The sequence below is a fragment of the Rhinichthys klamathensis genome, unplaced genomic scaffold (genome assembly GCF_029890125.1).
Source record: "Rhinichthys klamathensis goyatoka isolate OS25496 unplaced genomic scaffold, OSU_Roscu_1.1 h1tg000236l_1, whole genome shotgun sequence".
In the NCBI taxonomy this organism is placed as follows: Eukaryota; Metazoa; Chordata; class Actinopteri; order Cypriniformes; family Leuciscidae; genus Rhinichthys; species Rhinichthys klamathensis.
The window spans coordinates 1,445,001-1,467,851 of NW_026606759.1; the positions used below are offsets into that span (position 1 = coordinate 1,445,001).

Here is a 22,851-nt window from a genome sequence, read left to right on the forward strand (position 1 = left end):
ACCTTTCACCGTTGATGATGAAGCATGCATGTTCTCAGTGATCTCGGGCTGATGATAACACTGTTGATGGGTGTCGTTCACAGTCATGCTGCCCTCCAGTGTCTTCAGACGGCTCTGCACCAGCACTCAGCGGCCCGTCCTCCTGCTCTTCACCAAGGTACAGGTGCTGTCCATCACACACACACACACACACACACATCTGTCACGCTCACACACTGCTCAGAGAAGGTACAGGTGCTGTCCATCACACACACACACACACACACACACATCTGTCACGCTCACACACTGCTCAGAGAAGGTACAGGTGCTGTCCATCACACACACACAAACACATCTGTCACGCTCACACACTGCTCAGAGAAGGTACAGGTGCTGTCCATCACACACACACACACATCTGTCACACACTGCTTAGAGAAGGTACAGGTGCTGTCCATCACACACACACACACACACATCTGTCACGCTCACACACTGCTCAGAGAAGGTACAGGTGCTGTCCATCACACACACACACACACACACACACACATCTGTCACGCTCACACACTGCTCAGAGAAGGTACAGGTGCTGTCCATCACACACACACACACACACACACATCTGTCACGCTCACACACTGCTCAGAGAAGGTACAGGTGCTGTCCATCACACACACACACACACACACACACATCTGTCACGCTCACACACTGCTCAGAGAAGGTACAGGTGCTGTCCATCACACACACACACACACACACACACATCTGTCACGCTCACACACTGCTCAGAGAAGGTACAGGTGCTGTCCATCACACACACACACACACACACACACATCTGTCACGCTCACACACTGCTCAGAGAAGGTACAGGTGCTGTCCATCACACACACACACACACACACACACATCTGTCACGCTCACACACTGCTCAGAGAAGGTACAGGTGCTGTCCATCACACACACACACACACACACACACATCTGTCACGCTCACACACTGCTCAGAGAAGGTACAGGTGCTGTCCATCACACACACACACACACACACACACATCTGTCACGCTCACACACTGCTCAGAGAAGGTACAGGTGCTGTCCATCACACACACACACACATCTGTCACACACTGCTCAGAGAAGGGGTTCGTCCACTCTAATGGCCAACTTTGTTCATGATAACTTGAAAGGAGCATTAAAGCAGAGTTCAGCTCCAGCCCTGATCACACACACCTGACAGATGCCGTCAGTCTTCAGGATTACGAGCACACACTCCTGGCGAGCTGGACTCCAGATGAAGCGGTGCTGCAGTACCAACATGACATCATGACTTTGCGTAAACATACACGCCACTTTCAAGTCAAGTGGCGTGTTATCTATATGCATTTTGAGCTATCCGCGTGTATGTCCACGCCGTTAAACGTCCGAGCGAAACAAAGCAAAATGTAGATCTACATCTGGGGAGCGATATTTTTTTCCTAGGATGGTAGGGGAAGACTCATAAATGAGGTATTAACCCCAGTGACGGGTAGGTTTAGGGACGGGGTTGGGGTAGGTCATATATTTATATATACAGGAATGTAACGTTAAGTCCACGGCGTTGATAAACACGCTGAAAAGCGATTATGCGTGTTGATACCACGCCAAAAATGGAAATACGAATTGGCGTATCATACATACGCCATTTCATGAAATCAGTCTGGCAGGACGGCTTACGCAGGATAACACACCTCAATGCAGAGAACACACTGCTGTCTTTTCAAAGCTGAAGGGAGAGATACAACATTCCCCAGACTCACTTTTTTAAATAACTTCAGATCCAAAAATCATTTGTATCAGTAGAAGAAATGGCAGAAGAGAGACCAGATAATTAAAGGAACAGAAGCAGATATTTAGGATGTCTGTAACCAGAGAGTTGATGGATGGACCCCATCGACAGTATTGCTTTCCTCCTGTGGAAGTCAATGGTTTATTCCAACATTATTCCAGATATCTTCTATTGTGTTCATCAGAAGAGAGAAACTCATACAGGCTTGAAACAACTTGAGGGCGAGTAAATGAAGACAATTTCATTTTGAAGTGTTCTCCAGATGCACGAGAAACCTCCATGGCAGTGTGTTTGAGCAGCAGTTCCTCATCTGCAGTCCTCGGGACCCTCCTCCTGAAGGCTTTAGATGTCCGACTCGTGTGTGTGTGTGTGTGTGTGTGTGTGTGTGTGTGTGAGTGAGTGTGTGCTGCATAGGAGACACGTAGAGCGCTCTGGGGGACCGCAGTGTAGGAACCCTGCTGACAACGCTCACGTAGAGTGGATCGGATGGAGGATCTTGAACCTACTGCGTTTTGGAAGGAAGAGATTGGTACAATATCCAGAATGAATGGTAAAGAAACGTGCGTCCAGGACTTGTCTCTGTTGTTCTCCCGCCTGCATGTTTGAGGATCCAGCAGAAGCCGGGAGTTCAGACAGGCTGTGAGGGACAGAGATACAGCAAGCTCATCGGATCATACTGTTGTTTTGAAACTTATTGTTCAATTGTCTTTCCGAAAAGAAAAAGAAAACTTTCTGTATAAGTTAAAAATGACGTGCATAAAAAACTGCTGGATGGAAATGGCAAGATCCACAAAAATCCTTAAAATTTGCATAGAAAAACTTTGATGAATTTCACAGACATTCACAGAATAAACTCCTCTGGGCATAAGACTGACCGCGGGCCGATCTCAGCACCTGAAATGCCTGAGCGAAGTGTGTGTCAGTGTTTGAGTGTAGTGTAGTGTGAAGTGTGTGTCAGTGTTTGAGTGTAATGTGAAGTGTGTGTCAGTGTTTGAGTGTAATGTGAAGTGTGTGTCAGTGATTGAGTGTAATGTGAAGTGTGTGTCAGTGTTTGAGTGTAATGTGAAGTGTGTGTCAGTGTTTGAGTGTAATGTGAAGTGTGTGTCAGTGTTTGAGTGTAGTGTGAAGTGTGTGTCAGTGTTTGAGTGTAATGTGAAGTGTGTGTCAGTGTTTGAGTGTAGTGTGAAGTGTGTGTCAGTGTTTGAGTGTAATGTGAAGTGTGTGTCAGTGTTTGAGTGTAGTGTGAAGTGTGTGTCAGTGTTTGAGTGTAATGTGAAGTGTGTGTCAGTGTTTGAGTGTAATGTGAAGTGTGTGTCAGTGTTTGAGTGTAATGTGAAGTGTGTGTCAGTGATTGAGTGTAATGTGAAGTGTGTGTCAGTGTTTGAGTGTAATGTGAAGTGTGTGTCAGTGTTTGAGTGTAATGTGAAGTGTGTGTCGGTGTTTGAGTGTAGTGTGAAGTGTTTGTCAGTGTTTGAGTGTAGTGTGAAGTGTGTGTCAGTGTTTGAGTGTAGTGTGAAGTGTGTGTCAGTGTTTGAGTGTAGTGTGAAGTGTGTGTCAGTGTTTGAGTGTAGTGTGAGGTGTGTGTCAGTGTTTGAGTGTAGTGTGAAGTGTGTGTCAGTGTTTGAGTGTAGTGTACTGTGTGTCAGTGTTTGAGTGTAATGTGAAGTGTGTGTCAGTGTTTGAGTGTAATGTGAAGTGTGTGTCAGTGTTTGAGTGTAGTGTGAAGTGTGTGTCAGTGTTTGAGTGTAGTGTGAAGTGTGTGTCAGTGTTTGAGTGTAATGTGAAGTGTGTGTCAGTGTTGTGTCGGTGTTTGAGTGTAGTGTGAAGTGTGTGTCGGTGTTTGAGTGTAATGTGAAGTGTGTGTCAGTGTTTGAGTCTAATGTGAAGTGTGTGTCAGTGTTTGAGTCTAGTGTAGTGTGAAGTGTGTGTCAGTGTTTGAGTAGTGTGAGGTGTGTGTCAGTGTTTGAGTGTAGTGTGTGTCAGTGTTTGAGTGTAGTGTGAAGTGTGTGTCAGTGTTTGAGTAGTGTGAGGTGTGTGTCAGTGTTTGAGTGTAATGTGAAGTGTGTGTCAGTGTTTGAGTGTAGTGTGAAGTGTTTGTCAGTGTTTGAGTGTAGTGTGAAGTGTGTGTCAGTGTTTGAGTGTAGTGTGAAGTGTGTGTCAGTGTTTGAGTGTAGTGTGAAGTGTGTGTCAGTGTTTGAGTGTAGTGTGAGGTGTGTGTCAGTGTTTGAGTGTAGTGTGAATTGTGTGTCAGTGTTTGAGTGTAGTGTGAAGTGTGTGTCAGTGTTTGAGTGTAGTGTGAGGTGTTTGTCAGTGTTTGAGTGTAGTGTGAAGTGTGTGTCAGTGTTTGAGTGTAGTGTGAGGTGTGTGTCAGTGTTTGAGTGTAGTGTGAGGTGTGTGTCAGTGTTTGAGTGTAGTGTGAGGTGTGTGTCAGTGTTTGAGTGTAGTGTGAAGTGTGTGTCAGTGTTTGAGTGTAGTGTGAAGTGTGTGTCAGTGTTTGAGTGTAGTGTGAAGTGTGTGTCAGTGTTTGAGTGTAGTGTGAGGTGTGTGTCAGTGTTTGAGTGTAGTGTGAAGTGTGTGCCGGTGTTTGAGTGTAATGTGAAGTGTGTGTCAGTGTTTGAGTGTAATGTAAAGTGTGTGTCAGTGTTTGAGTGTAGTGTGAGGTGTGTGACGGTGTTTGAGTGTAGTTTGAAGTGTGTGTCAGTGTTTGAGTAGTTTGAAGTGTGTGTCAGTGTTTGAGTCTAGTGTAGTGTGAAGTGTGTGTCAGTGTTTGAGTGTAATGTGAGGTGTGTGTCAGTGTTTGAGTGTAATGTGAAGTGTGTGTCAGTGTTTGAGTGTAGTGTGAAGTGTGTGTCAGTGTTTGAGTGTAGTGTGAGGTGTGTGTCAGTGTTTGAGTGTAATGTGAAGTGTGTGTCAGTGTTTGAGTGTAGTGTGAAGTGTGTGTCAGTGTTTGAGTGTAGTGTGAGGTGTGTGTCAGTGTTTGAGTGTAGTGTAGTGTGAAGTGTGTGTCGGTGTTTGAGTGTAGTGTAGTGTGAAGTGTGTGTCGGTGTTTGAGTGTAATGTGAAGTGTGTGTCAGTGTTTGAGTGTAGTTTGAAGTGTGTGTCAGTGTTTGAGTGTAGTGTGAGGTGTGTGTCAGTGTTTGAGTGTAGTGTAGTGTGAAGTGTGTGTCGGTGTTTGAGTGTAGTGTGAAGTGTGTGTCGGTGTTTGAGTGTAATGTGAAGTGTGTGTCAGTGTTTGAGTGTAGTTTGAAGTGTGTGTCAGTGTTTGAGTGTAATGTGAGGTGTGTGACGGTGTTTGAGTGTAGTTTGAAGTGTGTGTCAGTGTTTGAGTAGTTTGAAGTGTGTGTCAGTGTTTGAGTGTAATGTGAGGTGTGTGTCAGTGTTTGAGTGTAATGTGAGGTGTGTGACGGTGTTTGAGTGTAGTTTGAAGTGTCAAGTCAAGTCAAGTCACATTTATTTATATAGCGCTTTTCACAATACAGATTGCATCAAAGCAGCTTCACAGTGATAACATGAAAGTAGTACAACACAGTTCAATAATATTGTTGAATATTAAATATCCCCAACTAAGCAAGCCAAAAGCAAGGCGACAGTGGCAAGGAACCAAAACTCCATCAGATTGGATGGAGAAAAAAACCTTGGGAGAACCCAGGCTAGTCAGGGGCCAGTTCTCCTCTGGCTAACAATCATAGGGTTTTAAAGAAGCTTTACAGTAAGTCCATATCAGAGAGTACCTGGAAAAAATACATTTAGTTAATCATGTAATATTTAGGGGATAACATATCGCCGGCGTTGAGTCGTCTCTTCGCAGGCGTTGAGTCGTCTCTTCACAGGCGTTGGTCTTCTCATCACAGGCGTTGAGGCATCCGAAATCCCCGTGAGAGGCAGGATACCAAACTGGAGCCTACGAACGCCATTTTTCTCGGGACAAGCGTCCCGAGATAACAGCAGAAAGGCAGATGGGAAATAATTAGCATAGCTGATGTTCATAATGATTTCCATTACACGGGAGTAGGTGTTAGAAAACCATAATCTCACAACTCTCCGTAACCCAAACTCTCCGCAACCATACGGACCGACCCGTTTGTCTATAAGGCTGTCGAGCCCCACTGGTGCGTTAAGCAGTTTCAGTGGCAAACGGTTCCGTATGGCATAGCAGAGGACTAAAAGGTAAGCATTATGTGAATTAAGTGTGTGTCAGTGTTTGAGTAGTTTGAAGTGTGTGTCAGTGTTTGAGTGTAATGTGAGGTGTGTGTCAGTGTTTGAGTGTAGTGTGAGGTGTGTGACGGTGTTTGAGTCTAATGTGAGGTGTGTGTCAGTGTTTGAGTGTAGTGTGAGGTGTGTGTCAGTGTTTGAGTGTAGTGTGAAGTGTGTGTCAGTGTTTGAGTGTAGTGTGAAGTCGGTGTTTGAGTGTAATGTGAAGTGTGTGTCAGTGTTTGAGTGTAATGTGAAGTGTGTGTCAGTGTTTGACTGTAATGTGAAGTGTGTGTCAGTGTTTGAGTGTAGTGTGAGGTGTGTGTCGGTGTTTGAGTGTAATGTGAAGTGTGTGTCAGTGTGTAGTGTGAAGTGTGTGTCAGTGTTTGAGTGTAGTGTGAAGTGTGTGTCAGTGTTTGAGTGTATTGTGAGGTGTGTGTCAGTGTTTGAGTGTAATGTGAAGTGTGTGTCAGTGTTTGAGTCTAATGTGAAGTGTGTGTCAGTGTTTGAGTCTAGTGTAGTGTGAAGTGTGTGTCAGTGTTTGAGTGTAGTGTGAGGTGTGTGTCAGTGTTTGAGTGTAGTGTGAAGTGTGTGTCTGTGTTTGAGTGTAATGTGAAGTGTGTGTCAGTGTTTGAGTGTAGTTTGAAGTGTGTGTCAATGTTTGAGTAGTTTGAAGTGTGTGTCAGTGTTTGAGTGTAATGTGAAGTGTGTGTCAGTGTTTGAGTGTAGTGTGAAGTGTGTGTCAGTGTTTGAGTGTAATGTGAAGTGTGTGACAGTGTTTGAGTGTAATGTGAAGTGTGTGTCAGTGTTTGAGTGTAGTGTGAGGTGTGTGTCAGTGTTTGAGTGTAATGTGAAGTGTGTGTCAGTGTTTGAGTGTAGTGTGAAGTGTGTGTCAGTGTTTGAGTGTAGTGTGAGGTGTGTGTCAGTGTTTGAGTGTAGTGTAGTGTGAAGTGTGTGTCAGTGTTTGAGTGTAGTGTGAGGTGTGTGTCAGTGTTTGAGTGTAGTGTGAAGTGTGTGTCAGTGTTTGAGTGTAGTGTGAGGTGTGTGTCAGTGTTTGAGTGTAGTGTGAAGTGTGTGTCAGTGTTTGAGTGTAGTGTGAGGTGTGTGACGGTGTTTGAGTGTAGTGTGAAGTGTGTGTCAGTGTCTGAGGTGTGTGTCAGTGTTTGAGTGTAGTGTGTGTCAGTGTTTGAGTGTAGTGTGAAGTGTGTGTCAGTGTTTGAGTGTAGTTTGAAGTGTGTGTCAGTGTTTGGGTAGTTTGAAGTGTGTGTCAGTGTTTGAGTGTAATGTGAGGTGTGTGTCAGTGTTTGAGTGTAGTGTGAGGTGTGTGACGTGTTTGAGTCTAATGTGAGGTGTGTGTCAGTGTTTGAGTGTAGTGTGAGGTGTGTGACGGTGTTTGAGTGTAGTTTGAAGTGTGTGTCAGTGTTTGAGTAGTTTGAAGTGTGTGTCAGTGTTTGAGTCTAGTGTGAGGTGTGTGTCAGTGTTTGAGTGTAGTGTGAAGTGTGTGTCGGTGTTTGAGTGTAATGTGAAGTGTGTGTTAGTGTTTGAGTCTAATGTGAAGTGTGTGTCAGTGTTTGAGTAGTGTGAAGTGTGTGTCAGTGTTTGAGTGTAGTGTGAGGTGTGTGTCAGTGTTTGAGTGTAGTGTGAGGTGTGTGACGTGTTTGAGTCTAATGTGAAGTGTGTGTCAGTGTTTGAGTGTAGTGTGAAGTGTGTGTCAGTGTTTGAGTGTAGTGTGAAGTGTGTGTCAGTGTTTGAGTGTAGTGTGAGGTGTGTGTCAGTGTTTGAGTGTAGTGTGAGGTGTGTGTCAGTGTTTGAGTGTAGTGTGAAGTGTGTGTCAGTGTTTGAGTGTAGTGTGAGGTGTGTGTCAGTGTTTGAGTGTAGTGTGAGGTGTGTGACGTGTTTGAGTCTAATGTGAGGTGTGTGTCAGTGTTTGAGTGTAGTGTGAGGTGTGTGACGGTGTTTGAGTGTAGTGTGAGGTGTGTGACGTGTTTGAGTCTAATGTGAAGTGTGTGTCAGTGTTTGAGTCTAATGTGAAGTGTGTGTCAGTGTTTGAGTGTAGTGTGAAGTGTGTGTCAGTGTTTGAGTGTAGTGTGAGGTGTGTGTCAGTGTTTGAGTGTAGTGTGAAGTGTGTGTCAGTGTTTGAGTGTAGTGTGAGGTGTGTGTCAGTGTTTGAGTGTAGTGTGAGGTGTGTGACGTGTTTGAGTCTAATGTGAGGTGTGTGTCAGTGTTTGAGTGTAGTGTGAGGTGTGTGACGGTGTTTGAGTGTAGTGTGAAGTGTGTCGGTGTTTGAGTGTAGTGTGAAGTGTGTGTCAGTGTTTGAGTGTAGTGTGAAGTGTGTCAGTGAGTGTAGTGTGAAGTGTGTGTCAGTGTTTGAGTGTAGTGTGAAGTGTGGTGTGTGTTTTTTTAGTGTAGTGTGAGGTGTGTGACGGTGTTTGAGTGTAGTGTGAGGTGTGTGTCGGTGTTTGAGTGTAGTGTGAAGTGTGTGTCGGTGTTTGAGTGTAGTGTGAAGTGTTTGAGTGTAGTGTGAAGTGTGTGTCGGTGTTTGAGTGTAGTGTGAAGTGTGTGTCAGTGTTTGAGTGTAGTGTGAGGTGTGTGACGGTGTTTGATTGTAATGTGAAGTGTGTGTCAGTGTTTGAGTGTAGTGTGTGTCAGTGTTTGAGTGTAGTGTGAGGTGTGTGTCAGTGTTTGAGTGTAGTGTGAGGTGTGTGTCAGTGTTTGAGTGTAGTGTGAAGTGTGTGTCAGTGTTTGAGTGTAGTGTGAGGTGTGTGTCAGTGTTTGAGTGTAGTGTGAAGTGTGTGTCAGTGTTTGAGTGTAGTGTGAGGTGTGTGTCAGTGTTTGAGTGTAGTGTGAGGTGTGTGTCAGTGTTTGAGTGTAGTGTGAAGTGTGTGTCAGTGTTTGAGTGTAGTGTGAGGTGTGTGTCAGTGTTTGAGTGTAGTGTGAGGTGTGTGACGGTGTTTGAGTGTAGTGTGAGGTGTGTGTCGGTGTTTGAGTGAAGTGTGTGTCAGTGTTTGAGTGTAGTGTGAAGTGTGTGTCAGTGTTTGAGTGTAGTGTGAAGTGTGTGTCAGTGTTTGAGTGTAGTGTGAGGTGTGTGTCAGTGTTTGAGTGTAGTGTGAGGTGTGTGACGTGTTTGAGTCTAATGTGAGGTGTGTGTCAGTGTTTGAGTGTAGTGTGAGGTGTGTGTCAGTGTTTGAGTGTAGTGTGAGGTGTGTGACGTGTTTGAGTCTAATGTGAAGTGTGTGTCAGTGTTTGAGTCTAATGTGAAGTGTGTGTCAGTGTTTGAGTGTAGTGTGAAGTGTGTGTCAGTGTTTGAGTGTAGTGTGAGGTGTGTGTCAGTGTTTGAGTGTAGTGTGAAGTGTGTGTCAGTGTTTGAGTGTAGTGTGAGGTGTGTGTCAGTGTTTGAGTGTAGTGTGAGGTGTGTGACGTGTTTGAGTCTAATGTGAGGTGTGTGTCAGTGTTTGAGTGTAGTGTGAGGTGTGTGACGGTGTTTGAGTGTAGTGTGAAGTGTGTGTCGGTGTTTGAGTGTAGTGTGAAGTGTGTGTCAGTGTTTGAGTGTAGTGTGAAGTGTGTCAGTGAGTGTAGTGTGAAGTGTGTGTCAGTGTTTGAGTGTAGTGTGAAGTGTGGTGTGTGTTTTTTTAGTGTAGTGTGAGGTGTGTGACGGTGTTTGAGTGTAGTGTGAGGTGTGTGTCGGTGTTTGAGTGTAGTGTGAAGTGTGTGTCGGTGTTTGAGTGTAGTGTGAAGTGTTTGAGTGTAGTGTGAAGTGTGTGTCGGTGTTTGAGTGTAGTGTGAAGTGTGTGTCAGTGTTTGAGTGTAGTGTGAGGTGTGTGACGGTGTTTGATTGTAATGTGAAGTGTGTGTCAGTGTTTGAGTGTAGTGTGTGTCAGTGTTTGAGTGTAGTGTGAGGTGTGTGTCAGTGTTTGAGTGTAGTGTGAGGTGTGTGTCAGTGTTTGAGTGTAGTGTGAAGTGTGTGTCAGTGTTTGAGTGTAGTGTGAGGTGTGTGTCAGTGTTTGAGTGTAGTGTGAAGTGTGTGTCAGTGTTTGAGTGTAGTGTGAGGTGTGTGTCAGTGTTTGAGTGTAGTGTGAGGTGTGTGACGGTGTTTGAGTGTAGTGTGAGGTGTGTGTCGGTGTTTGAGTGAAGTGTGTGTCAGTGTTTGAGTGTAGTGTGAAGTGTGTGTCAGTGTTTGAGTGTAGTGTGAGGTGTGTGACGGTGTTTGATTGTAATGTGAAGTGTGTGTCAGTGTTTGAGTGTAGTGTGTGTCAGTGTTTGAGTGTAGTGTGAGGTGTGTGTCAGTGTTTGAGTGTAGTGTGAGGTGTGTGTCAGTGTTTGAGTGTAGTGTGAAGTGTGTGTCAGTGTTTGAGTGTAGTGTGAGGTGTGTGTCAGTGTTTGAGTGTAGTGTGAAGTGTGTGTCAGTGTTTGAGTGTAGTGTGAGGTGTGTGTCAGTGTTTGAGTGTAGTGTGAGGTGTGTGTCAGTGTTTGAGTGTAGTGTGAAGTGTGTGTCAGTGTTTGAGTGTAGTGTGAGGTGTGTGTCAGTGTTTGAGTGTAGTGTGAGGTGTGTGACGGTGTTTGAGTGTAGTGTGAGGTGTGTGTCGGTGTTTGAGTGAAGTGTGTGTCAGTGTTTGAGTGTAGTGTGAAGTGTGTGTCAGTGTTTGAGTGTAGTGTGAAGTGTGTGTCAGTGTTTGAGTGTAGTGTGAGGTGTGTGTCAGTGTTTGAGTGTAGTGTGAGGTGTGTGACGTGTTTGAGTCTAATGTGAGGTGTGTGTCAGTGTTTGAGTGTAGTGTGAGGTGTGTGTCAGTGTTTGAGTGTAGTGTGAGGTGTGTGACGTGTTTGAGTCTAATGTGAAGTGTGTGTCAGTGTTTGAGTCTAATGTGAAGTGTGTGTCAGTGTTTGAGTGTAGTGTGAAGTGTGTGTCAGTGTTTGAGTGTAGTGTGAGGTGTGTGTCAGTGTTTGAGTGTAGTGTGAAGTGTGTGTCAGTGTTTGAGTGTAGTGTGAGGTGTGTGTCAGTGTTTGAGTGTAGTGTGAGGTGTGTGACGTGTTTGAGTCTAATGTGAGGTGTGTGTCAGTGTTTGAGTGTAGTGTGAGGTGTGTGACGGTGTTTGAGTGTAGTGTGAAGTGTGTGTCGGTGTTTGAGTGTAGTGTGAAGTGTGTGTCAGTGTTTGAGTGTAGTGTGAAGTGTGTCAGTGAGTGTAGTGTGAAGTGTGTGTCAGTGTTTGAGTTTAGTGTGAAGTGTGGTGTGTGTTTTTTTAGTGTAGTGTGAGGTGTGTGACGGTGTTTGAGTGTAGTGTGAGGTGTGTGTCGGTGTTTGAGTGTAGTGTGAAGTGTGTGTCGGTGTTTGAGTGTAGTGTGAAGTGTTTGAGTGTAGTGTGAAGTGTGTGTCGGTGTTTGAGTGTAGTGTGAAGTGTGTGTCAGTGTTTGAGTGTAGTGTGAGGTGTGTGACGGTGTTTGATTGTAATGTGAAGTGTGTGTCAGTGTTTGAGTGTAGTGTGTGTCAGTGTTTGAGTGTAGTGTGAGGTGTGTGTCAGTGTTTGAGTGTAGTGTGAGGTGTGTGTCAGTGTTTGAGTGTAGTGTGAAGTGTGTGTCAGTGTTTGAGTGTAGTGTGAGGTGTGTGTCAGTGTTTGAGTGTAGTGTGAAGTGTGTGTCAGTGTTTGAGTGTAGTGTGAGGTGTGTGTCAGTGTTTGAGTGTAGTGTGAGGTGTGTGACGGTGTTTGAGTGTAGTGTGAGGTGTGTGTCGGTGTTTGAGTGAAGTGTGTGTCAGTGTTTGAGTGTAGTGTGAAGTGTGTGTCAGTGTTTGAGTGTAGTGTGAAGTGTGTGTCAGTGTTTGAGTGTAGTGTGAAGTGTGTGTCAGTGTTTGAGTGTAGTGTGAGGTGTGTGTCAGTGTTTGAGTGTAGTGTGAAGTGTGTGCCGGTGTTTGAGTGTAATGTGAAGTGTGTGTCAGTGTTTGAGTGTAATGTAAAGTGTGTGTCAGTGTTTGAGTGTAGTGTGAGGTGTGTGACGGTGTTTGAGTGTAGTTTGAAGTGTGTGTCAGTGTTTGAGTAGTTTGAAGTGTGTGTCAGTGTTTGAGTCTAGTGTAGTGTGAAGTGTGTGTCAGTGTTTGAGTGTAATGTGAGGTGTGTGTCAGTGTTTGAGTGTAATGTGAAGTGTGTGTCAGTGTTTGAGTGTAGTGTGAAGTGTGTGTCAGTGTTTGAGTGTAGTGTGAGGTGTGTGTCAGTGTTTGAGTGTAATGTGAAGTGTGTGTCAGTGTTTGAGTGTAGTGTGAAGTGTGTGTCAGTGTTTGAGTGTAGTGTGAGGTGTGTGTCAGTGTTTGAGTGTAGTGTAGTGTGAAGTGTGTGTCGGTGTTTGAGTGTAGTGTAGTGTGAAGTGTGTGTCGGTGTTTGAGTGTAATGTGAAGTGTGTGTCAGTGTTTGAGTGTAGTTTGAAGTGTGTGTCAGTGTTTGAGTGTAGTGTGAGGTGTGTGTCAGTGTTTGAGTGTAGTGTAGTGTGAAGTGTGTGTCGGTGTTTGAGTGTAGTGTGAAGTGTGTGTCGGTGTTTGAGTGTAATGTGAAGTGTGTGTCAGTGTTTGAGTGTAGTTTGAAGTGTGTGTCAGTGTTTGAGTGTAATGTGAGGTGTGTGACGGTGTTTGAGTGTAGTTTGAAGTGTGTGTCAGTGTTTGAGTAGTTTGAAGTGTGTGTCAGTGTTTGAGTGTAATGTGAGGTGTGTGTCAGTGTTTGAGTAGTTTGAAGTGTGTGTCAGTGTTTGAGTGTAATGTGAGGTGTGTGACGGTGTTTGAGTGTAGTTTGAAGTGTCAAGTCAAGTCAAGTCACATTTATTTATATAGCGCTTTTCACAATACAGATTGCATCAAAGCAGCTTCACAGTGATAACATGAAAGTAGTACAACACAGTTCAATAATATTGTTGAATATTAAATATCCCCAACTAAGCAAGCCAAAAGCAAGGCGACAGTGGCAAGGAACCAAAACTCCATCAGATTGGATGGAGAAAAAAACCTTGGGAGAACCCAGGCTAGTCAGGGGCCAGTTCTCCTCTGGCTAACAATCATAGGGTTTTAAAGAAGCTTTACAGTAAGTCCATATCAGAGAGTACCTGGAAAAAATACATTTAGTTAATCATGTAATATTTAGGGGATAACATATCGCCGGCGTTGAGTCGTCTCTTCGCAGGCGTTGAGTCGTCTCTTCACAGGCGTTGGTCTTCTCATCACAGGCGTTGAGGCATCCGAAATCCCCGTGAGAGGCAGGATACCAAACTGGAGCCTACGAACGCCATTTTTCTCGGGACAAGCGTCCCGAGATAACAGCAGAAAGGCAGATGGGAAATAATTAGCATAGCTGATGTTCATAATGATTTCCATTACACGGGAGTAGGTGTTAGAAAACCATAATCTCACAACTCTCCGTAACCCAAACTCTCCGCAACCATACGGACCGACCCGTTTGTCTATAAGGCTGTCGAGCCCCACTGGTGCGTTAAGCAGTTTCAGTGGCAAACGGTTCCGTATGGCATAGCAGAGGACTAAAAGGTAAGCATTATGTGAATTAAGTGTGTGTCAGTGTTTGAGTAGTTTGAAGTGTGTGTCAGTGTTTGAGTGTAATGTGAGGTGTGTGTCAGTGTTTGAGTGTAGTGTGAGGTGTGTGACGGTGTTTGAGTCTAATGTGAGGTGTGTGTCAGTGTTTGAGTGTAGTGTGAGGTGTGTGTCAGTGTTTGAGTGTAGTGTGAAGTGTGTGTCAGTGTTTGAGTGTAGTGTGAAGTCGGTGTTTGAGTGTAATGTGAAGTGTGTGTCAGTGTTTGAGTGTAATGTGAAGTGTGTGTCAGTGTTTGACTGTAATGTGAAGTGTGTGTCAGTGTTTGAGTGTAGTGTGAGGTGTGTGTCGGTGTTTGAGTGTAATGTGAAGTGTGTGTCAGTGTGTAGTGTGAAGTGTGTGTCAGTGTTTGAGTGTAGTGTGAAGTGTGTGTCAGTGTTTGAGTGTATTGTGAGGTGTGTGTCAGTGTTTGAGTGTAATGTGAAGTGTGTGTCAGTGTTTGAGTCTAATGTGAAGTGTGTGTCAGTGTTTGAGTCTAGTGTAGTGTGAAGTGTGTGTCAGTGTTTGAGTGTAGTGTGAGGTGTGTGTCAGTGTTTGAGTGTAGTGTGAAGTGTGTGTCTGTGTTTGAGTGTAATGTGAAGTGTGTGTCAGTGTTTGAGTGTAGTTTGAAGTGTGTGTCAATGTTTGAGTAGTTTGAAGTGTGTGTCAGTGTTTGAGTGTAATGTGAAGTGTGTGTCAGTGTTTGAGTGTAGTGTGAAGTGTGTGTCAGTGTTTGAGTGTAATGTGAAGTGTGTGACAGTGTTTGAGTGTAATGTGAAGTGTGTGTCAGTGTTTGAGTGTAGTGTGAGGTGTGTGTCAGTGTTTGAGTGTAATGTGAAGTGTGTGTCAGTGTTTGAGTGTAGTGTGAAGTGTGTGTCAGTGTTTGAGTGTAGTGTGAGGTGTGTGTCAGTGTTTGAGTGTAGTGTAGTGTGAAGTGTGTGTCAGTGTTTGAGTGTAGTGTGAGGTGTGTGTCAGTGTTTGAGTGTAGTGTGAAGTGTGTGTCAGTGTTTGAGTGTAGTGTGAGGTGTGTGTCAGTGTTTGAGTGTAGTGTGAAGTGTGTGTCAGTGTTTGAGTGTAGTGTGAGGTGTGTGACGGTGTTTGAGTGTAGTGTGAAGTGTGTGTCAGTGTCTGAGGTGTGTGTCAGTGTTTGAGTGTAGTGTGTGTCAGTGTTTGAGTGTAGTGTGAAGTGTGTGTCAGTGTTTGAGTGTAGTTTGAAGTGTGTGTCAGTGTTTGGGTAGTTTGAAGTGTGTGTCAGTGTTTGAGTGTAATGTGAGGTGTGTGTCAGTGTTTGAGTGTAGTGTGAGGTGTGTGACGTGTTTGAGTCTAATGTGAGGTGTGTGTCAGTGTTTGAGTGTAGTGTGAGGTGTGTGACGGTGTTTGAGTGTAGTGTGAAGTGTGTGTCAGTGTCTGAGGTGTGTGTCAGTGTTTGAGTGTAGTGTGTGTCAGTGTTTGAGTGTAGTGTGAAGTGTGTGTCAGTGTTTGAGTGTAGTTTGAAGTGTGTGTCAGTGTTTGGGTAGTTTGAAGTGTGTGTCAGTGTTTGAGTGTAATGTGAGGTGTGTGTCAGTGTTTGAGTGTAGTGTGAGGTGTGTGACGTGTTTGAGTCTAATGTGAGGTGTGTGTCAGTGTTTGAGTGTAGTGTGAGGTGTGTGACGGTGTTTGAGTGTAGTGTGAAGTGTGTGTCGGTGTTTGAGTGTAGTGTGAAGTGTGTGTCAGTGTTTGAGTGTAGTGTGAAGTGTGTCAGTGAGTGTAGTGTGAAGTGTGTGTCAGTGTTTGAGTGTAGTGTGAAGTGTGGTGTGTGTTTTTTTAGTGTAGTGTGAGGTGTGTGACGGTGTTTGAGTGTAGTGTGAGGTGTGTGTCGGTGTTTGAGTGTAGTGTGAAGTGTGTGTCGGTGTTTGAGTGTAGTGTGAAGTGTTTGAGTGTAGTGTGAAGTGTGTGTCGGTGTTTGAGTGTAGTGTGAAGTGTGTGTCAGTGTTTGAGTGTAGTGTGAGGTGTGTGACGGTGTTTGATTGTAATGTGAAGTGTGTGTCAGTGTTTGAGTGTAGTGTGTGTCAGTGTTTGAGTGTAGTGTGAGGTGTGTGTCAGTGTTTGAGTGTAGTGTGAGGTGTGTGTCAGTGTTTGAGTGTAGTGTGAAGTGTGTGTCAGTGTTTGAGTGTAGTGTGAGGTGTGTGTCAGTGTTTGAGTGTAGTGTGAAGTGTGTGTCAGTGTTTGAGTGTAGTGTGAGGTGTGTGTCAGTGTTTGAGTGTAGTGTGAGGTGTGTGTCAGTGTTTGAGTGTAGTGTGAAGTGTGTGTCAGTGTTTGAGTGTAGTGTGAGGTGTGTGTCAGTGTTTGAGTGTAGTGTGAGGTGTGTGACGGTGTTTGAGTGTAGTGTGAGGTGTGTGTCGGTGTTTGAGTGAAGTGTGTGTCAGTGTTTGAGTGTAGTGTGAAGTGTGTGTCAGTGTTTGAGTGTAGTGTGAAGTGTGTGTCAGTGTTTGAGTGTAGTGTGAGGTGTGTGTCAGTGTTTGAGTGTAGTGTGAGGTGTGTGACGTGTTTGAGTCTAATGTGAGGTGTGTGTCAGTGTTTGAGTGTAGTGTGAGGTGTGTGTCAGTGTTTGAGTGTAGTGTGAGGTGTGTGACGTGTTTGAGTCTAATGTGAAGTGTGTGTCAGTGTTTGAGTCTAATGTGAAGTGTGTGTCAGTGTTTGAGTGTAGTGTGAAGTGTGTGTCAGTGTTTGAGTGTAGTGTGAGGTGTGTGTCAGTGTTTGAGTGTAGTGTGAAGTGTGTGTCAGTGTTTGAGTGTAGTGTGAGGTGTGTGTCAGTGTTTGAGTGTAGTGTGAGGTGTGTGACGTGTTTGAGTCTAATGTGAGGTGTGTGTCAGTGTTTGAGTGTAGTGTGAGGTGTGTGACGGTGTTTGAGTGTAGTGTGAAGTGTGTGTCGGTGTTTGAGTGTAGTGTGAAGTGTGTGTCAGTGTTTGAGTGTAGTGTGAAGTGTGTCAGTGAGTGTAGTGTGAAGTGTGTGTCAGTGTTTGAGTGTAGTGTGAAGTGTGGTGTGTGTTTTTTTAGTGTAGTGTGAGGTGTGTGACGGTGTTTGAGTGTAGTGTGAGGTGTGTGTCGGTGTTTGAGTGTAGTGTGAAGTGTGTGTCGGTGTTTGAGTGTAGTGTGAAGTGTTTGAGTGTAGTGTGAAGTGTGTGTCGGTGTTTGAGTGTAGTGTGAAGTGTGTGTCAGTGTTTGAGTGTAGTGTGAGGTGTGTGACGGTGTTTGATTGTAATGTGAAGTGTGTGTCAGTGTTTGAGTGTAGTGTGTGTCAGTGTTTGAGTGTAGTGTGAGGTGTGTGTCAGTGTTTGAGTGTAGTGTGAGGTGTGTGTCAGTGTTTGAGTGTAGTGTGAAGTGTGTGTCAGTGTTTGAGTGTAGTGTGAGGTGTGTGTCAGTGTTTGAGTGTAGTGTGAAGTGTGTGTCAGTGTTTGAGTGTAGTGTGAGGTGTGTGTCAGTGTTTGAGTGTAGTGTGAGGTGTGTGACGGTGTTTGAGTGTAGTGTGAGGTGTGTGTCGGTGTTTGAGTGAAGTGTGTGTCAGTGTTTGAGTGTAGTGTGAAGTGTGTGTCAGTGTTTGAGTGTAGTGTGAGGTGTGTGACGGTGTTTGATTGTAATGTGAAGTGTGTGTCAGTGTTTGAGTGTAGTGTGTGTCAGTGTTTGAGTGTAGTGTGAGGTGTGTGTCAGTGTTTGAGTGTAGTGTGAGGTGTGTGTCAGTGTTTGAGTGTAGTGTGAAGTGTGTGTCAGTGTTTGAGTGTAGTGTGAGGTGTGTGTCAGTGTTTGAGTGTAGTGTGAAGTGTGTGTCAGTGTTTGAGTGTAGTGTGAGGTGTGTGTCAGTGTTTGAGTGTAGTGTGAGGTGTGTGTCAGTGTTTGAGTGTAGTGTGAAGTGTGTGTCAGTGTTTGAGTGTAGTGTGAGGTGTGTGTCAGTGTTTGAGTGTAGTGTGAGGTGTGTGACGGTGTTTGAGTGTAGTGTGAGGTGTGTGTCGGTGTTTGAGTGAAGTGTGTGTCAGTGTTTGAGTGTAGTGTGAAGTGTGTGTCAGTGTTTGAGTGTAGTGTGAAGTGTGTGTCAGTGTTTGAGTGTAGTGTGAGGTGTGTGTCAGTGTTTGAGTGTAGTGTGAGGTGTGTGACGTGTTTGAGTCTAATGTGAGGTGTGTGTCAGTGTTTGAGTGTAGTGTGAGGTGTGTGTCAGTGTTTGAGTGTAGTGTGAGGTGTGTGACGTGTTTGAGTCTAATGTGAAGTGTGTGTCAGTGTTTGAGTCTAATGTGAAGTGTGTGTCAGTGTTTGAGTGTAGTGTGAAGTGTGTGTCAGTGTTTGAGTGTAGTGTGAGGTGTGTGTCAGTGTTTGAGTGTAGTGTGAAGTGTGTGTCAGTGTTTGAGTGTAGTGTGAGGTGTGTGTCAGTGTTTGAGTGTAGTGTGAGGTGTGTGACGTGTTTGAGTCTAATGTGAGGTGTGTGTCAGTGTTTGAGTGTAGTGTGAGGTGTGTGACGGTGTTTGAGTGTAGTGTGAAGTGTGTGTCGGTGTTTGAGTGTAGTGTGAAGTGTGTGTCAGTGTTTGAGTGTAGTGTGAAGTGTGTCAGTGAGTGTAGTGTGAAGTGTGTGTCAGTGTTTGAGTTTAGTGTGAAGTGTGGTGTGTGTTTTTTTAGTGTAGTGTGAGGTGTGTGACGGTGTTTGAGTGTAGTGTGAGGTGTGTGTCGGTGTTTGAGTGTAGTGTGAAGTGTGTGTCGGTGTTTGAGTGTAGTGTGAAGTGTTTGAGTGTAGTGTGAAGTGTGTGTCGGTGTTTGAGTGTAGTGTGAAGTGTGTGTCAGTGTTTGAGTGTAGTGTGAGGTGTGTGACGGTGTTTGATTGTAATGTGAAGTGTGTGTCAGTGTTTGAGTGTAGTGTGTGTCAGTGTTTGAGTGTAGTGTGAGGTGTGTGTCAGTGTTTGAGTGTAGTGTGAGGTGTGTGTCAGTGTTTGAGTGTAGTGTGAAGTGTGTGTCAGTGTTTGAGTGTAGTGTGAGGTGTGTGTCAGTGTTTGAGTGTAGTGTGAAGTGTGTGTCAGTGTTTGAGTGTAGTGTGAGGTGTGTGTCAGTGTTTGAGTGTAGTGTGAGGTGTGTGACGGTGTTTGAGTGTAGTGTGAGGTGTGTGTCGGTGTTTGAGTGAAGTGTGTGTCAGTGTTTGAGTGTAGTGTGAAGTGTGTGTCAGTGTTTGAGTGTAGTGTGAAGTGTGTGTCAGTGTTTGAGTGTAGTGTGAAGTGTGTGTCAGTGTTTGAGTGTAGTGTGAGGTGTGTGTCAGTGTTTGAGTGTAGTGTGAAGTGTGTGCCGGTGTTTGAGTGTAATGTGAAGTGTGTGTCAGTGTTTGAGTGTAATGTAAAGTGTGTGTCAGTGTTTGAGTGTAGTGTGAGGTGTGTGACGGTGTTTGAGTGTAGTGTGAGGTGTGTGTCGGTGTTTGAGTGAAGTGTGTGTCAGTGTTTGAGTGTAGTGTGAAGTGTGTGTCAGTGTTTGAGTGTAGTGTGAGGTGTGTGTCAGTGTTTGAGTGTAGTGTGAGGTGTGTGTCAGTGTTTGAGTGTAGTGTGAAGTGTGTGTCAGTGTTTGAGTGTAGTGTGAGGTGTGTGTCAGTGTTTGAGTGTAGTGTGAAGTGTGTGTCAGTGTTTGAGTGTAATGTGAAGTGTGTGTCAGTGTTTGAGTGTAGTGTGAAGTGTGTATCAGTGTTTGAGTGTAGTGTGAAGTGTGTGTCAGTGTTTGAGTGTAGTGTGAGGTGTGTGTCAGTGTTTGAGTGTAATGTGAAGTGTGTATCAGTGTTTGAGTGTAGTGTGAAGTGTGTGTCAGTGTTTGAGTGTAGTGTGAAGTGTGTGTCAGTGTTTGAGTGTAGTGTGAAGTGTGTGTCGGTGTTTGAGTGTAGTGTGAAGTGTGTGTCGGTGTTTGAGTGTAGTGTGAAGTGTGTAGTGTGAAGTGTGTGTCGGTGTTTGAGTGTAGTGTGAAGTGTGTGTCGGTGTTTGAGTGTAGTGTGAGGTGTGTGTCAGTGTTTGAGTGTAGTGTGAGGTGTGTGTCAGTGTTTGAGTGTAGTGTGAAGTGTGTGTCGGTGTTTGAGTGTAGTGTGAAGTATGTGTCGGTGTTTGAGTGTAGTGTGAGGTGTGTGCCAGTGTTTGAGTATAGTGTGAAGTGTGTGTCAGTGTTTGAGTGTAGTGTGAGGTGTGTGTCGGTGTTTGAGTGTAGTGTGAAGTGTGTGTCAGTGTTTGAGTGTAGTGTGTGTCAGTGTTTGAGTGTAGTGTGAAGTGTGTGTCAGTGTTTGAGTGTAGTGTGAGGTGTGTGTCAGTGTTTGAGTGTAGTGTGAGGTGTGTGTCAGTGTTTGAGTGTAGTGTGAGGTGTGTGTCAGTGTTTGAGTGTAGTGTGAGGTGTGTGTCTGTTTGAGTGTAGTGTGAGGTGTGTGTCAGTGTTTGAGTGTAGTGTGAGGTGTGTGTCAGTGTTTGAGTGTAGTGTGAGGTGTGTGTCAGTGTTTGAGTGTAGTGTGAAGTGTGTGTCAGTGTTTGAGTGTAGTGTGACGTGTGTCAGTGTTTGAGTGTAGTGTGAAGTGTGTGTCAGTGTTTGAGTGTAGTGTGAAGTGTGTGTCAGTGTTTGAGTGTAGTGTGAAGTGTGTGTCAGTGTTTGAGTGTAGTGTGAGGTGTGTGTCAGTGTTTGAGTGTAGTGTGAGGTGTGTGTCAGTGTTTGAGTGTAGTGTGAAGTGTGTGTCAGTGTTTGAGTGTAGTGTGAGGTGTGTGTCAGTGTTTGAGTGTAGTGTGAGGTGTGTGTCAGTGTTTGAGTGTAATGTGAAGTGTGTGTCAGTGTTTGAGTGTAGTGTGAGGTGTGTGTCAGTGTTTGAGTGTAGTGTGAGGTGTGTGTCAGTGTTTGAGTGTAGTGTGAGGTGTGTGTCAGTGTTTGAGTGTAGTGTGAGGTGTGTGTCAGTGTTTGAGTGTAGTGTGAGGTGTGTGTCGGTGTTTGAGTGTAGTGTGAGGTGTGTGACGGTGTTTGAGTGTAGTGTGAGGTGTGTGTCAGTGTTTGAGTGTAGTGTGAAGTGTGTGTCAGTGTTTGAGTGTAGTGTGTGTCAGTGTTTGAGTGTAGTGTGAATTGTGTGTCAGTGTTTGAGTGTAGTGTGAGGTGTGTGTCAGTGTTTGAGTGTAGTGTGAGGTGTGTGACGGTGTTTGAGTGTAGTGTGAGGTGTGTGTCAGTGTTTGAGTGTAGTGTGAGGTGTGTGTCAGTGTTTGAGTGTAGTGTGAGGTGTGTGTCGGTGTTTGAGTGTAGTGTGAAGTGTGTGTCAGTGTTTGAGTGTAGTGTGAGGTGTGTGTCGGTGTTTGAGTGTAGTGTGAGGTGTGTGACGGTGTTTGAGTGTAGTGTGAAGTGTGTGTCAGTGTTTGAGTGTAGTGTGAGGTGTGTGTCGGTGTTTGAGTGTAGTGTGAAGTGTGTGTCAGTGTTTGAGTGTAGTGTGAGGTGTGTGTCAGTGTTTGAGTGTAGTGTGAGGTGTGTGTCGGTGTTTGAGTGTAGTGTGAGGTGTGTGACGGTGTTTGAGTGTAGTGTGAGGTGTGTGTCGTGACTGCGCTCTGAGAGCTGCATCTGTTAGTGAGTTTCATCTGTGCTCTAATGCACAAGCCATTTATTATACAGAGATTATTACAGTGGCTTCTACTTTTGCTATTGATATTCAGCACCAGTTTATCAGGAAGTGATGTTTTTGTTCTCTTCGACTCACTGGATGGAAACGCTTCTTTATTCGCAAATGTTTAATGCGATATTCCAATTTTGGCAATAAGTTAAATGGACAGCGATTGTAGAGACTCAAGCCTCGCTCTCATCTGTTACATGCAGTCTAACCTGCCTGAGGTCTGTTGCCTACTTCTGTTGGCCTGACACAAGCTGATCTACTATTTCAGCTGCTGCTTCTTCTTCCAAGACCAAAACAACTATTTAAAAAACCTTCTAGCTATGACCACCAAACTTTCTTTTGTTTGACCTTCGGCCTGCTCTGACTCTGGTTGCTTTTTCTTTTCTAACCGATCAGACCTATGGTTTTCCTAAACCGACAGATCAGAACATCCCATAGACTTTCATTGAAGGAATGAGCCAAAACTGTTCAAACTCCAACTGTCAAAAATTCTGATCTATCTAGCCTAGCAACTAGAACATGCTAGCAACCTTTTACCAATGTGCTAAATCAACTAGCTACTTGGTAAAATAGGTTAGAAAATGCTAAAACAAGCTAGCAATGTGTTCAAACCAAGCGTGCCGCACAAGCGTGTGTGTGTGTGTCTCATGCTGTGAGCTCTGATACTGCTGCACATGTTTGTTAATGTAGGTCTTCCAAACTGCAATAAGTTCACTAACACATGCATGACGTGATCAGATCTCTGTTCTGTGTCCAGGACCCGTGTCCTCTGTGTGACGAAGCGAAGGCAGCCCTCGAGCCGTTTGTACACCGGGTAAGACTGTGTGTAATGTGTGTGTGTCACTCACTCTGTTCACTCGGTGTTCCTCTGCTCTCCTGTCTAATGTGTGTGTGTGTGTGTCCTTCGCTGTTCCAGGTCCAGCTGCAGGAGGTGGACATCACTCTCCCGGAGAACAGAGTCTGGTACGACAGGTACAGATATCACATCCCCGTCTTTCATTTAAATGGACAGTTTCTGATGATGCACCGTGTGAACTCAACACTCCTGGAAAAGCGCCTGGATGAAGCCACTGCAACTGAACAATGATATCTGGAGATGTTATGCAGTTCATTGTAAATAAAGTTTTTGACATTAGTAGTACCTCTCTGATTGTAAAAAGCCTTTGGGTGCCACCCTTTGGACAGCTGTGTCCTGGTAAGGCTGGATATCCCGGCTGCCACGTCATCAAGATTGAGTTCGTCTGTGGGGAGTTGATTGAATGGTTGTGGTTTGCTATTGGCTGATCTCATGTGAGTGACAGGTTATTGCCCCGCCCTCGTCATCAGAGAAGAGATGCTGCAAGAGGAAGTTATTCTGACTCAAGATTACAGAGCACATGAATTTAAAAAAATGCATGGATAAATCATTTATAAGAAACAATCACCATGAAATCAAATTTGACAATTCTTATTTTTTATTGAATATTGCTTAAGTTGAGAGGTTTGGATAAAGGGGTTTAAGTGAAAAATATCTAACCTGTAGAAAAAATCTGCAACAACGTAAACTTTTCATGATGATGCGTTTGATCATCCTTATGCAAACAATCGAGGAGAGTCTCCACATAAAAAACACATTACTGGCAGATCAACGTACAGCTTCAGTTCAAACAGGATTAAATCAAATTAAATTGAATGTGGAGAATTTT

The 22,851-nt window shown here is 44.6% G+C and overlaps 1 protein-coding gene across 1 annotated transcript in view; it reads left to right on the forward strand.

The window, feature by feature from the left end:
* Window positions 1-22,307, forward strand: part of cunh5orf63 (chromosome unknown C5orf63 homolog) — a 23,180-nt gene extending 873 nt beyond the window's left edge. The window contains exons 2-4 of the mRNA XM_056265547.1: window positions 84-157; window positions 21,924-21,980; window positions 22,083-22,307. Of these exons, the coding sequence (XP_056121522.1) occupies window positions 86-157; window positions 21,924-21,980; window positions 22,083-22,253 (300 nt within the window). The 5' untranslated portion in view covers window positions 84-85 and the 3' untranslated portion in view covers window positions 22,254-22,307. The remainder of the gene's footprint in view (window positions 1-83; window positions 158-21,923; window positions 21,981-22,082) is intronic.
* Window positions 22,308-22,851: the final 544 nt, after the last annotated feature.